At 43.9% G+C, this 15,301-nt stretch overlaps 1 protein-coding gene across 1 annotated transcript; it reads right to left on the reverse strand.

The window, feature by feature from the left end:
• Positions 1–7,275: 7,275 nt before the first annotated feature.
• LOC119276751 (glyoxysomal fatty acid beta-oxidation multifunctional protein MFP-a-like) lies at positions 7,276–14,402 on the reverse strand. The gene is made up of 18 exons (XM_037557899.1): positions 14,233–14,402; positions 13,543–13,614; positions 13,414–13,470; positions 13,278–13,331; positions 13,121–13,188; positions 12,942–13,023; positions 12,296–12,351; positions 11,869–12,171; positions 11,688–11,774; positions 11,092–11,266; positions 10,893–11,014; positions 9,981–10,144; positions 9,652–9,906; positions 8,838–8,959; positions 8,640–8,761; positions 8,005–8,153; positions 7,773–7,911; positions 7,276–7,646 (listed from the first exon to the last, which is right to left on the reverse strand). Exons 1-18 carry the CDS (start codon positions 14,324–14,326, stop codon positions 7,608–7,610), a joined length of 2,160 nt encoding a protein of 719 aa, XP_037413796.1. The 5' UTR covers positions 14,327–14,402; the 3' UTR covers positions 7,276–7,607.
• Positions 14,403–15,301: the final 899 nt, after the last annotated feature.

The raw sequence follows: 15,301 nt of genomic DNA on the forward strand, positions 1-15,301 counted from the left end.
TCTGGCCCAATCAGGTTTGAAACCCAGTTTCAGCAAGATTGCTTCCAAGAACACCCACTCAACACGGTCATAGGCTTTGTGCATATCTAGTTTTACCGCACACCAGCCCTCCTTGCCCGCTCTTCTCTGTTTAATAGCATGGAGACTTTCATATGCAATCAGAACATTATCGGTAATAAGCCTCCCTGGGACAAAGGCACTTTGTGTAGGACTTATAATTTCTGGAAGTACATTTTTTAGCCTAGCAGCAATCATTTTAGAGATAGTTTTGTAGACCACATTGCATAAGCTTATAGGTCTAAACTGTGAGACTTTCTCATGTGTATTTACCTTAGGAATCATTACAATGATAGTGTCATTCCAACCACATGGCACCTCATGAGAGTTGACTGCATTTAACACCTCCATGACTAGATCGTCCCCAAGCATTGGCCAGAATCTTTTGTAAAAGACTGCATGTAAACCATCCGGCCCTGGTGCTTTAAAATCACCAATGGAGAAAAGTGCCTTCCTAACCTCCTCAGCCGTGTAAGGTGCCATAAGAGCATCATTCATAGGATCTGTTACTCTTCGTTCCACTAAAGACAACACATTATGGTCCGGATTTTGAACCTGCGAAGTGAATAGCTCAGTGAAGTATCCGGATATAATGGTCTTTATATCATCATCATTTTCTTTCCACACTCCTGTATCGTCTAGTAGTTTTTTAATGCAGTTCCTTTTCTTCCGCGCTGCTGCTGCTCTGTGAAAGAAAGTTGTGTTCCGGTCGCCATGAAGTAGCCAGTTAGTGCGCCCACGCTGGAGCCATATCATCTCCTCCTGATCCAACAAGTTCTCAACAAGAACCTGAAGCTCTTTCATCTTTTGCCGCGCTTCAAAAGTATTAGGACCACGCCTTAGTTTCTCTATTTCCTTCTTAAGCTTGTTTATTCTCTTCTTTGGGCTCTTGAGTGTCTCTCGATCCCATTCAAGCAGGTCAGTGAGAACTGTGTTAGTTCGGATAGAAAGCGGGGGACCTAGCCCCGCCAATTTGGCCCGTTCCCACGCCGAACTAATGATCTCGTTTACTGTCTCTTTGTTCATCCAGCGCGCTTCAAACATACGGTTGCGCTTCTGCTGTAGACCCATCATTGGCTTATAATATTCAGTGTCAAGGAGAATCGACCTGTGATCTGAATGTATATGATGCTCATGTACCAAGCCTGCATACGGAAATTTTCTTGCCCATAACTCGTTGCATAAGGCCCTATCGAGCCTCTCTCTAATAGGCCCCCGACTCCAAGTGAACAAGTCTCCTATCACCATGACCTCTTGCAAGCCACAATCATCAATACAATCTCTGAACTCCTGCATGTAGTGTTGAGGCCGAAAATTACCTCCTTCTTTCTCACTTGTAGTGATTATTTCATTAAAATCGCCAAGCACTAACCAAGGCCCCGCATTGTTATTATGAAGATCACGCAAGCATGTCCACGAGAGGTGCTTCCTTTCCCAAATTGGTTCCCCATAGAACCCAGTTAGCCGCCATGATGGATTGTCACCATCCATCACTATGCCGTCAATAAAATTGTCGGAAGAGTAATTCAAGACCACTTCATTAACTGAATATAAAAGAGCACAAGTCCACCAGAACGGCCATCACTGCCCACCAAGTGAAAGAAATCAAAACCTAGCTTAACCCTCAATCCTACTGCCTTATCCTTATTTAAATGTGATTCTGATAAAAAAATTACATCCACTTTCACACGCTCTTGGAGCTCCAAGAGCTCTCGAACTGCCGTAGACGAAAGCATTCCACGACAGTTCCATGCTAAGGTTTTCATTGCTTCCGGCGATCCCCCTGTTCGGAGGTCGCCGATGTATTATCAGATTTTTTTATAACTGCCTCTCCATCTGTTCCTTTTAGCTTCTTCCTGTTCAGACTTTTTTGCGGCGTGCCCCCGTCAACCAAGGCCTCTTCTTCACTTCCCTCAAAATGCTGAGCAATCACAACTGTATTACCCACCGGAATTAGTTCCGTACTCTGATCAAGAGGATCATTCGTCGGGCCCCTCAATGTCGAGTCATGAGCAGCCCTCTTCCTCAACCCAAGGGAGTCTTCATGCTGTTGGTCAGTCATCACCGGTGACGTCCCTATAATGGCTGCTTGGTCCATTTGGGCATTAAACCTCCAGCTTCTATTGTGATCATAATTTGACAGTATACCTTCGCCCAAAACAGGGGCCTCAGATTGATTCACCATGTTCTCATGTTTTGTGTCCCTTGGGTTTTGTCCACGGCCACCGAAATTATTTTCCCTCCTCCCACGGCCTCGGCCTCGACCACCTGACATTTCAGGCACCTCACCACGATTAGCAGCACCAGGTCTACCTCCTCTAGCCCCTCTTCTAGAAGCAAGAATGACGGACCCCACTCAAATTTTGTGGCATCATGCTCTCCTGATCCACACTCTTCATACCAGTGTCCCATCATACCGCACTCATAACAAAAGGTTGGTAGTTTCTCAAACTTCACACTGTAAGGTTCAGTTACACCCGCCTTGGTAAATCTGACTACTCTTGTTAATTTTTTGCTTACATCCAGCCTTACTCTGACTCTTATAAACTCGCCAACAAAACCATTAGGGAGCGTAACCTGGACCTCTTGTACTTCGCCAATGCGACTCGCTAGGTTTTCCAGAAAGCTTTTGTTTTTCAGAACTCCATCTGGCAGTTTGTGAATTTGTGCCCAGGTTTCCAACCGATCAAGTTTTACCTTTTCTGGCTTGGAGAAACCATCATACTCAGCAAGAATTAAAGCATGACCTTTGAAATCCCAGGGGGCCTGATGCATGGCCTTGTTCCAATCACCCAAGCAGTTGAATTGGATAGAGTAGAGGTTAGGATTTATCCTCCTCCAAATTACTTCATTTGCTGGATTCCATGCCGCACACATGTCACCAATGAGAGCGCTCTGACTAAACGATTTGGTCGTCAAAAGACGTCCAATCGCAAGCCACTTTGGTCTGACTTCCTCTGTATCAATCTCATCTTCCCAAACCAAATCATCAAGTTCATCCTCCTGCAGGGTTAGGCGATCTAGTAGATCGGTGGTACTATCAACTCCCGGACCTTTGGGCGCTTCTTCATCCACCTGACTAGCCATGCCTCCCAGCAAACTAGCAGAACAACCAACGAAGACTCTTCTGTAACCCTAGCAACACCCTGCTCCCCACCAAGGCCGGGTAGGCGAACCAGTCGCCCCCTAGTTCAGCCCAAGCGAGAGGGAAGGGTGTAGCGTAGGGGAGAAGGGAGAGAGATCGGCTTTCGCCGGAAGAAACGATACTCCCGGCGCAGATCGCCGGAGGACTGGAAAACCCTAGGCCGCCTCCGAGGGGACAGAGCGTATATGTCTCTCAACTCATTTTAATTTAGATGCAGCTTCATTATTGCCAGACTTTGTGCTAGTTAGGTTTTCGGGTCTGGTTTTCCTTATAAACTGGACCAACTCTCTTCTTCTCAATGAAATGCAGGAACCCCCTGCCCCTTTCGAGGTGTTCTTGAAAAAAAAAGACCTTGTGCTAGTCACCTCCGGGGCCGTTCGATCCGAAAAGCTCATAACTATTTCATCCAATGGGCATCGTCCTCCCCGCGATCTAGATGCCCCATCCCTTGTTCTTGCTCCCTCCTAGCCCCCTTCGCGCTGCTACGCAGCAGGACCACCGCCCCTCATTGGTTGCCCTTTCCCCCATCAACCACCCTCGCCGTAGGTCAGAGTTCGGTGTCAAGGGCGTGGTCGCAGCACGGTTGGCCATGGTCATACCGTCCCCTGCAACCGTTCCAGCATATCCAAGCCGTGATCGTAGCGTCCCCCCATTGTTGGTTCCCAGCAGCTACCGACCATGGCATCGTAGCATTCCCCTGCATTCGGCTCCATATGTGGTTACCACAATGCCAACATCTCAGGTGGTTGATCCCAGCATCCAGCCCTGTCAGTCGCAGCATCCCGACGGCGAGAGAGCATGGCGTCAGGTGGCTCGGAGCACCCCGACTCGATAGTTGCAGCCTCCGATATTTTAAATTGGATTTGAACAAACATGATGATTTTCATCTAAACCAGACGAAAATTCACGACATATTTTTGACAGTTGAAGCTCTTCTTGGGCGGTGAAAGGGACCTGAGTGAGCTTTCCACGCTTTCCCACCGGTCTCTAGAGCGTAGGCGTTCTGTTGTGACGAGCGGAGAGCACGGTGCCGCGAGGGCCGAGCCGGCACATGCACGCTCTCCCCACACGAGCCAGGATTTCGTTGGAAGTTGAAGCTGGTCAGACGCTGCTGCAGGTTGATGTCGACTGCCTTCCTCCCTTGGAGTTGGATAGAGAGCTGTGAGGCCGGCTACGGTTGCGTTTCGGTTTCTCCAGTTTGTTCACGCGCACTCACGCTGTCACGCAAACTGCAAGGACGGTCGGGACTTGAAAGAAGAAATCCAGACGTGGACGTCCGGTGTGTTGCTGAAGCGTTGGCCTGGCCAGACGAACAAACACGACCCGCTCGTCAATCGTCGCCCGCGCGCCTTCGGGAAACGGCCGGAGCACGTGAGCAGTGCCGGCGGCCGTGGAGTCCATCCACGTCGCGCGCGGAGTCAGACGGACTCGTCGTCACCCACCAGAAATTCACGCCGCAGTAGCTACGTACCGGGAAGCTCCTTCACCTGGTCGTAGGTTTGCTTTGCTCTTCAAAGTACGGTACGGGGATAAACGCCGCTTGGACACGTATCGACGTTGGAGGCACAGCTGGTACGGTACGTGGAGGGCTCTGTGTACGTGCTGCACGCCTTGCAGTTGCAGCTGCAGATCTGCTCTCGGTACATGAACCAGCACATCATTTCCTGCATCTGCATACGGCCTGTGAAATTTTCACGGGCACCCAGCACATCATTTTCGTTTTCCGCAGTCGCAAAAATACAGCGCTTCAACAGAGGTTGGTATATACTACCTCCGTTTTCTCTAGATATAAGACATTTTAGAGATTTCTATACATACCACATATAGATGTATATAGACGCATAGTGTAGATTTACTTAATTTTTTTTAATATAAGACCTTTTAGAGATTTCAATACAGATTATATATGGATGTATATAGATGTATTTTAAAGTTTAGATTCACTCATTTTGCTCCCTATCCGTATGTAGTCTTCTATTGAAATCTCTGAAAAGGCTTATATTTAGAAACGAGGAGAGTATATGAAATCAATGCATGGAAACCACACAAGGTTGGCATTTTATTTCCAGAATTGCCAAGGTTCGCATCCCTTGTCCTGTAAAAACATACAGAGGTTTTGTGGACATGTTGCAACAATGCGCCAGGGGAATCTGCAATGCAGAAAACTACTGCACCGTGGGTAAGACGAATCCGCAATGCAGAAAACTATTGCACCGTGGGTAAGACCACGGCAACACATAAGGGGCGGACCCACGTGGTCGTTGCCGGTGTCACAGGACACCGGGTAAAATTTCTCGTTACGTACTATATAAGGCACATATACTCCTGTGACACCGGTAAAGTTAGTCGATGGACACCGGCCAGAGCCAGCGAAACGGTGTACGAGCAATGCCCATCTAATAGTCCAGGCACACGACAAGATAGAGTTTGATCGATCTGGTTTGGTTTGTGTATGTGGGCCTCCAGCCTGCTGGCTTCTCGCATCTTCGCGTTGATTCCTCAGAAAGCTCACGCTAGCCCTATCGCCGCCCACCTCTCTGCTCGCCATCGAAACATCGCGGCGCGCCAGTGTCGTCCCGCCTGACTCCGTGACTCACCCAGATCACCGGAAAGAAAAAGGTACGGCAAGAGAACCCCTCGATCTGTTTCAAGTGCGTATCTCTATTTCTCACAATTTTTGTTTCTCAAACACCGAACTAGGGCTTCAAATCTTAAGGATGTTACAATTACATATTGGATTACTGCATTTTTTTTTGGACCTATGCACGTGTATTTGAGAATAGGATTACCGGGATTTTTCAATATGTATGCCGCTACGAATTTGTTTGAGAATTGAATTATTGTGAATTTCCAAATTTTGGGAGTGCTTATCATTTTTGCCGATCATCCTTGTCTCCATTGTTTGGAGTTTTTATGCTTTACTATTTTTTAACTTCATATAATCAGCTAGTAATTGCTAAGGCTCTGTTTGGGAGTAATTTGTTTGAGACTACAGTTTTTAACCCCATGATGACAATGAATATTTTAGCATATGAAACCATCAGTTTCTAAAACTACTGCGAAAATGGTGCCGTTTTTGGCAAGCAACATACTATGTAGTATTGTATTTGACCACCACTAGTGTCCTTTGTTGTTTTCCTCGGTTTTTAAAATAGAGGTCCCGATCTTTTTTTTCATACAGCAAAAATACCATAGTTTTGTGGATACTTTCAAATACATTACTACAGCAAAAATACATTAGTGCATTATTATTTTTTGCTTTCAAATACTGCAATTTTTTAAAGTATTTTTGCAGTATTTGAAAGCAAAAAATAATAATGCACTAATGTATTTTTGCTGTAGTAATGTATTTGACTACAAGGAATTGCACTGATTGTTTTTGCGGGGAAATACTGCAATCTTAATTAGAGGCAAACATCTCAAAGTATTTGAAACGGTACTTTGTCAAAATAGTATTCTTGAAATACATTGTAACCAAACGCATTCTAAGTATGTAATTTTTATGTATAGCATTGTATGTTTCTATGCATATGTGATGTACATATGGACACCGGGTCATTTTTGTTCTGGGTTCGCCCCTGAACACATTACACGGCAGCAGCTGCAGAAGAAAAAGACCGCACTCACCAACACTCAAAACCAACCTATTCCCTTCGTCCCATAATATAAGTTCCTTCACCTGGTCGTAGGTTTGCTTTGCTCCTCAAAGTACGGTATACGGATAAACGCCTCTTGGACACGTATGGACGTTGGAAGCACAGCTGGTCTGGTACGTGGAGGTGGACGGTCTGCCTTTCCTTGCGTATGTATATGTGCTGCACGCCTCGCAGTTGCAGCCGGAGATCTGCTCTAGACACACGAACCACCACATAATTTTCGTTTTCTGCAGTCGCAAAAATACAGGGTTTTCTCTTTATGTTAACCCAGTACATCACCAAAAGACATAAAATAAATTCAGAAAAACACGAATACCGGTGTCTAGGATTTGAACACGGTGATACCACTGTCCTTCTAACCGTCCAACCATTGGTTTGCAGTTTCAACTGAGGATGATGTATATGAAATCAACGGAGGAAAAGACACAAGGTTGGCATTTTATTTCCACAATTGACAAGGATCGCATGTACTATCCCTGGCCCTGTAAAAACATACAGAGGTTTCGCGGACATGTCGCAACAGTACGCCAGGGGAATCCACAATGCACAAAACTACTGGGCCGTGGGTAAGACCATGGTAACACATCACACAGCAGCAGTTGCAGAAGAAAAACAGCCGCACCCACCAACACTCAAAACCAACCTAGCATTTTTGCCGTGCACTTTATTACATCTAATACACGATCGTATCCGGAACATTCCAGCTCCTCCATCCCGACTGGACATGGCAAAACACCCAGGTAAACCATCTAGAGTCGCGACTTGGTGCCATCAGCTGTGGTGGCAGCCTGCAACAGTTTTCAGGGGATGCACAATCAGGTGATGCAAAATTCACTAATTCAGTAGAATGAGAAGAAGCGCCATTCCGGATCCCAAAGCTACATCAATGACGCGGAAATGCGATAGAATCTTACCAAGGATGCGCCGTGACTAGCTCTGGCAGCTAGATATTCACAGGGTTTGAAGAACTCTCCATAATCTTTGGACCACCCGTCCAGTCTGCGGTACACGTATTCCGCGCTGAGAGAGTCGGCCCAAAACATCACTCCACCCCTGGTGTAAAAAGAGATCACATAGGACTGATCAGTTAAGATAAATATATCAGTTAGGATAAATATATATCAGTTCAGGGGTAAGCAGTTGGACCTAAAAGAAGGGAAGCCCATTCCCATAATGGATGCTACATCAAGATCAGATGCTTTCAGTGCAATTCCCTCATCAAGGACTCGGCAGGCCTCATTCACCACGGGAAAGAAGACCATCTCTACAATGTCCTTGTCTGTTAATTTCAGCAGCTGAGGGAAATGAAATCGCTTGTCAGATTTGTTTGAGCAAAACGAGTGAAACACTGAATCGACAGGCTAGTATGTACACGGTGTGCAGTACAACGATGACAGGCAAAAAGATGCACACACAGACAACATGTACTCGATCACAAACTGTGATATGGTACAATGTTCACATCTTGTAATTCACATATAGCTTATAGTGCACTGAATAGTGCCCCGAGTTATTTTGGACTTGAACTAATCATTTAAGTTGGGTTTATCTCATAGCCAAATTTTCTGCATCTTACAGATCATCCAAAGAAAATGAACACAGAAAAGAAGATACAACACATGCCAGCGATAGAGAAAGGTACCGTGAGAACTAAAATGAATACATCTGTGACACTGAGATGTGTCCATGCAGGTGATGTACAGATAACAAGATTTTCTTTTGGGTTTCAAATCATTCTTTAATAAACCAGAAGTAGATAACTAAGTTAGATATAACATGACCTTAGGATCTTGTGCAACACCTGCCATCTTTCTTGATTTCTCAACATACTTTTTGATATCAGGGTCTGGAGAAGCTTGTCGCTTATCATCATAAAGATAAAATCCCTTACGAGAAGATTCACCTGTCCAGGATTCCACAAGTTAATTAACAATGAGATACCAAGCACTAAGTGGAGTGTATTTTCGATATGGAAGAACCTGTCCTGTTCTCCTCCAGCATAACTGCAGTAAGAAGCGATTTATAGCATCGCTCTGGGTAACTCTGATAATATTGCTTTCCAGTGGCAACGGCAACGCCAAAGCCTACAAGATCAGCTAATCTGTACAGACATGATAAAAAAGAAACTACTGTCAGACAAATAAATATATATCTACGAAAATGTTCCATAAATGAACATGAAGGTGTGTACATGTGTTGCATTAATCTGAACTAGATTGCATGGGAACAATGTTAAGGCACTCTATGATAATAAAAACCAAGAACTCTACCAATATCAAAGCAAATAACAGACAACCTCTATAAAGCAACCAAAAGAGGAACAAGATAGCATAAATATGTTTTCCATCAAAAGACTACTTCGGTCCTACCACAATACTCTACTGGAAACCAATAAAAACTCAAAAGGAAGTAGCTACTCTGATTTATTAACTTAACAGGTGCAAAAACGCGGCAGCCAACCAAAATATATTACAAGTTCCCAGATCAAACATAAGTATTTGACTAGGAAAGAAACAAAGAAAAATGACCATATGGCAGAGGACCGAGATTAAACACTACCAGTGCAAGCTTACATCTAAATGAGCTATTATTCATCTAAGTCAACACTGAACCATAATGCTTTGTCAAAGCTGTGGACAATAGTTGGTTCCTATGATACCAGAAATCAGAAAGCAAGGGCAAAAAAATGATCTTAAAATTCTGCAGTAATTCACTAAAAGCCGTAGCCTAACTGCTTGAGTATGCAAGGGAACTGGCCAATTGTGCAGCTCACAATATCTGATATATCCTTACCGAAATGGCCCCATCGGCATTCCAAATTGTGTTATCACATGGTCTATGTGATATACATCCAAACCATAATCAACAAGCAAACCAGCCACCTGTCCATAAGGAAAAAACATCCTATTGACAGCAAACCCAGTGCAGCTCCCAACAACAATTGGTGTTTTCCGTATCTTCTTCGCCACATCTAGCAAGTCCACAATAACTTGTGAGGAAGTCTGCTGAGTACGAACTATTTCCAACAGTGGCATGACATGAGCTGGACTGCAAGTATACTACAGTTAGATACTTGAGTTGAGAAAGATGGGATATGGAATATGAAGTGCATAATGGACTACCTGAAGAAGTGGGCACCAACAATTCGATCTTGACAAGCTGTCTGTTGGCCAATTAACTGCAAATCTATCGTTGAAGTATTTGTGGCAAATATGCAATTAGAGTGACAGCTCCTTTCAAGGTCAGAGAATATTTGCTGCTTCAGCGATATATCCTCAATAACGGCCTGCAAGATTTTATCAAGTAGCCGTCAAGATCATTATGTGCTCTCCTTCATCTAAGCATATAGATTAGTGCAAGTTAGAATGCTTGACTCAAAAGCTGTGGTGAACATAATAAATGATTATACATAAGCAAATGTTTGATAAGAATGGTAGTACTTGAAATAAGAAAATATTTCTTGCTTCCACAATCTTCCAAGACTTGCATTAATTTTCCATCACAATCATTGTCCATTTGGCCCTAAGCTAAGTAGATATTTTTGTTTAACAAAGAGGAAAAAATGTTGTAAAGCAAATATCCTGATACCATTTCTGATTTTATAACTATGGCACTATGCTGGAAGTTAACACAAATCAGCGACATTTTACTTTCCCAGCGCAGTTGCATGTTAGTACTGTACAATTTTATATTTCAAATATCACCACTATCTATATATGATAATCTTGTCCATTATAACTTGTCCCTAGCACAATAAGCGGTACAGCTCCTTGTTTCTGGGTTTATAAGGAGTTTGTAGGATGTTTACATTTTAGATTATTGTGGGGCCTACTAGTCGATTTTCCTATTTAGAATTCTAGTACGATTTCTTTAGGCATCAAAGCGAAGGAGGTGCCTTGAATATCACCAGTTGCATCCGCTTATATAGATTATTATCGAGGAGCAGGATGAAACGAGCACTAGATCAGTGTTCAGTGATATTTCCTATGGAATAAGATCAGAGAAAGAAGTATTTGTCAACAAACTGGATCTACCTCAATGACCACATCTGCATCTCTAAATTGCTCATAGTCAAGAACACCGGACAGTAGAGAAAGTTTATTTTCATAATCATCTTTGGTCATTCTTCCCTTTTTGACAAAACTCTGCAAATTGGCTGAACAGAAAAGAAAGAATATATGATAAACTGCAAAGACAATCTCAATAGAAGTTTCCAAGGTAAAAAGAACTCACCTTTAATTCTGTTAATACCAGTATTCAAGAACTTCTCATTTACTTCTTTCAAGACTACCACAATGTCACTCAGTATGAACGCAGTTGCAATTCCGGATCCCATTAGACCTCCCCCAACAATAGCTGCCTTTAGTATTCTCCGTGGTGTCAAACCCAAGTTGGTAATATTTGGTATCTATTAGAGCATGAGACAGTCAGTTAAATGAATGCATACATCATGCTAAACCGCTAACTTCCAAGAAAAGCCCAGTTTCCATTTAATATTTATGGTCCTATACCGACCTTATGAGCATTTTTATCAGTAGATGCAAAAGGAGCTTACATGTAATAAAGGAAAACCAGAATACAAACATCCGGAATTTTTGCACATGTTACATTCAGATCATAAGTTTCATCTTCTAAAATGAATAAATATATGTTCTGCACTTTATAGTGTGCTGACCTTCAACTAATTAGACTGAAAGAAATATAAGAACTATTGTTGTGTTTTGGTTTTACTGGGAGCCGATAACTAAATAACACTAACTTCTGAGGCTGGATAAAAGCAAGTATGAGAACAAATATTTCCAAAGCTTTATCCTTGCAGTTCTACCAACCTTTGAAGTTGCGCGTTGGGCGAAAAAGACATGTCTTAAGCTTTTGCTTGTTTGAGATTGCTCAAGCATTTTTCCAGAAAGCACTTCCTGTCAATTGTCAAAATAGAATATTGAAAAGCACTAAGAACCACTAAGGGCTTATGGTAGATGCTCCACGATGTAGGACTACCTAGTGATTTACCTTCATGAGGGCGGCACGAGGGCCAAAAAGAATTCCTTCTTCAATAACATCAATGCAAACTAATGGATGTTGAAGATTAGCAGACTGTTTTAGGGCTTGTACTCTCGCAGATTTAAGAATTTTCTTTGCTTCCACAATATCTGTAAGTCTATCCGTTCTCAGGAGACTCTTTAACCATGGCTTTTTGTGTTCGTGGATTTCCAGAGCACAAGAACAGGCAGTGCTGACCAGCTTATCAGCTGAAACTATGGCATCAACCAAACCGAATTTGTGAGCCTCTACTCCTTTTATAGACTTTGACATCTATTAAGAAAAGACACAAGTATTCATGGTCAACACACAACACTCTCATAATTTTCTTGCATGTTCAACACGAGGAAAACAACTGTGCATGCATTGCATCTTGCAATGTACAAATCAGCCATACCAACATCATCTCAAGAGCTTTTTGCAGGCCAACAAGGCGGGGCAATCGTTGTGTTCCTGCAGTAGGTGAAGACCTTTCAATCAACATAAAACAAGAAAAGAAAATTTGAGCAGCCTGTGAATTTAGCAGAGAAATCAACATGCAAGGAGCCGTCTCTTGAACTTGCAGTGGAACATTTTTTATACCTTTCCTTTAAAATGATTATGTATCATGGTTAGCTGTATGATACAGCAGACCGATAAACAAAAGAGTGTTTTTAACAGATTACACCAAGTTCCCTTTCTTCCTAGTTTCTTTCATATGTATACTGTGGATTATGTTTATTGAATGAAATGCCTCAGGCCTGAGGAGGCCTAGTTAGTTCAAGAAGTCATAATTCTACATCTACTGCGTACCGCATAGGGCAATTGCTTATGGGGTTAAATCTCTTCCATCCTACGGCATATGGATCTACCATTCTTCTTTTGCTTCCTTTGTATCCCGTAAGTAAAATGGAAATATGAACAAGAACACGGTAGCCTCTTTCCAAAGGGGACAGGTGCAGTGCACAATGTACTCATGTTTAGACCAAAGGTAAGAAGTACACACAGGGAAGTATGAGCAAATATAATATCACATGCAAGACCGTGCTGAGACTTGAGAGTACCTCCCATTCCAGGAATGATACCAAGCTGAAGTTCAGGTAGTCCTAATTGAGCTGACGGTGTAGAAACGCGAGCATGGCAAACCTGCATAAGAAGAAAGTACAGTGTTGAGCAAATAGACACTTCTTCAGAGAAACCGAAAAGGTCTAAGCATAACCCCAAATATAGAACCTAACCATACCATTGCAAGCTCTAAGCCACCACCTAGAGCAACACCATCTATAGCAGCCACTGACGGCTTCTGAGCATCTGGCAGCAGCTAGTACTTAGTGATGAAATGTAAGGAAAAGGTCTACTTGTTGACAAACTTGGGTTAGACGAAGAGGCTCATAAGTTACCTTCCACTACGCCAGTCAGAAAATCAATCGAAAAGGACCCGGGCTTCTCGTTTTCTGGGTGGGTGGGGGGACACGGAGACTTAGCAATGGAAGTGAGCAATGCAACAAAATACTCAGTGTACCATCTTGTTCTTACTTGGTTTATTTCCGAATCCATTTATATCAAATCCACCTGAAAACCTCCCTTTGGCCCCTGCACAAAGTGTAAAACACTAGAAATATCGCACTTGCATAGGATGCCTGACAAGGTGATTTTGTTAAATACCAGTGAGAACGATGGCCTTGACATCATTCCTTCTTAGAGCTTCTCCATAGTTGCTCTGCAAGCTAGCTATGACTGCAGAACAGAAAAGAGAGGCCTATCATGCCCACATTACTAGTCCACAGAATTTACCTACGCTTGGAAAATGATTGAACACTGATGGATCATCAGTTTGTCGGTCAATAAACATGGCACACGGAACAGTGCTGCTATCTAGATTGCTCTAAGAAGCACTTCAATTCAATAAGTTAATTAGTTTCATAAACATAACGAACTTTTTTAGTCCGTAGCAACGCACGTTGTTTCTTGTCCCGCTTGCATGACACAATACATGGGCATGAAGAAATGGGCATACAGTTCTATATGTGGGTGGAGCAATGTTAGTCGGTAATCTTTAGCAGGCAGCAGGCAGAGCCACTCCGTTGCCGCGGCCATGGCCGATCGTTGTTCTGCATATGTGGGGGCTACTGAAACGTGATGCGCAGATCAATTTAGGAAATTCCATGATCTTGGGAGAAAACCGAAGAATTCCCCAATGCGCAGCAAAATCGCGTCATCAAACAGCACGCTGCGCGCTCCAGCAGACGAGCCGGGCCGCTCCTGGGCGATGTGAATCCCACGCGGATCTTCCGGAAACCGCGCGGAATCGAGGCCAAATCCGGCGGAAAACGGTCGGGGGGAATGGAGATGTACCGTCAAAGGAGAGGGCGTTGACGGGCGGGTTGGAGATGGTGATGACGGCGACGCCGTCGGCGCGGACCTCCATGGTGGTTGCGCCCCTCGCCATCTCCGTCGGGGACGAGACGGCCGGCCGGCACAGCTGAAGCTGCTTCTTTTGTTTTCTTGAGTGAAGCACAGGTGAAGCTGCTTGCGTGTGCAGTTAAGAGCATCTCCGGCAGTACAGTGTCTATAACAAATCCTGCTGTTGGCCAAAAAAGAATTTTAAAAAAATGCTCCAACAATTCGATGAACTCGTAAAAAAAAAGAAAACGCTTAGTTTCAGCCGGTTTTTTTTCCTGCTGGCGCAAACCTCCTCCCGAGCCATCCGATCTCTAGAGATCCGTGTGGCTCCAGTCATTAGCGCGGTTTCACTTCCGCTTTAGAGCATCTTCATCCGCCCTTCCAGGACGTTCCCGAAAAATCTTTTTAGGCTCGGTTTTAGTCTTGGCGACGCTTTTTGTCGAAAAACGGCCTAGCTACGCCCCAGCGCACCCCCCCTCTCCCCCCTCCCAGGACGTCAAAATAGCACCGACAAAATCCAGGCAAAACCCAACGCGTTGGGGGACTCTCAGGGGCGCCGGCGAAAGTTTCGACGAATCGTGTCTCTCTACGTGTCCTTTTTCTTGGACCATTTAATCGTTTCCCTCACAAATTTTGGTTGAAGTGGGGTGTAGCTGGGAAGATGCCTCCCCATGCACTCCTATTTCGACTTGATGAAGCATTTGGCCTCTCAAAACATCATTTTTTCTATTTAATGGTGTTTTGGGGGCTCCAACGGCTGGAGATGCCCTTATTCACGGGAAGTGCTGAAAGGGTGAAACGGCTCTTTCACATATCACATGGACGGTAGGCCAGGCCCAAAAGGCTGGTCAAATGTAGGCTTGCAGCAAACCACGGACCCATTAGTATCTACACCATTAATTTGATATATTTTTTTAAAAACGACATATGTATCTGGCACATCAGATGTTTTTTGCAAAACTGCCGAACAACATGAGCGTAGTCAGATCTCAATCGCTTGGTCCGTTTCCGCTTGGTCCTC

The sequence above is a fragment of the Triticum dicoccoides genome, chromosome 1A (assembly GCF_002162155.2).
Source record: "Triticum dicoccoides isolate Atlit2015 ecotype Zavitan chromosome 1A, WEW_v2.0, whole genome shotgun sequence".
NCBI classification, from domain to species: Eukaryota; Viridiplantae; Streptophyta; class Magnoliopsida; order Poales; family Poaceae; genus Triticum; species Triticum dicoccoides.

What these genes read in the sequence shown, in the direction of transcription:
- LOC119276751 (XM_037557899.1), bottom strand. Translation starts at nt 14,326, where the DNA reads ATGGCGAGGGGCGCAACCACCATGGAGGTCCGCGCCGACGGCGTCGCC. An exon ending in GCTGGAGGAGAACAGGACAG is followed by an intron (nt 8,762 to 8,837) that starts GTTCTTCCATAT and finishes AATCCTGGACAG; the next exon opens with GTGAATCTTCTCGTAAGGGA. An exon ending in ATGGGCTTCCCTTCTTTTAG is followed by an intron (nt 7,912 to 8,004) that starts GTCCAACTGCTT and finishes TTTTTACACCAG; the next exon opens with GGGTGGAGTGATGTTTTGGG.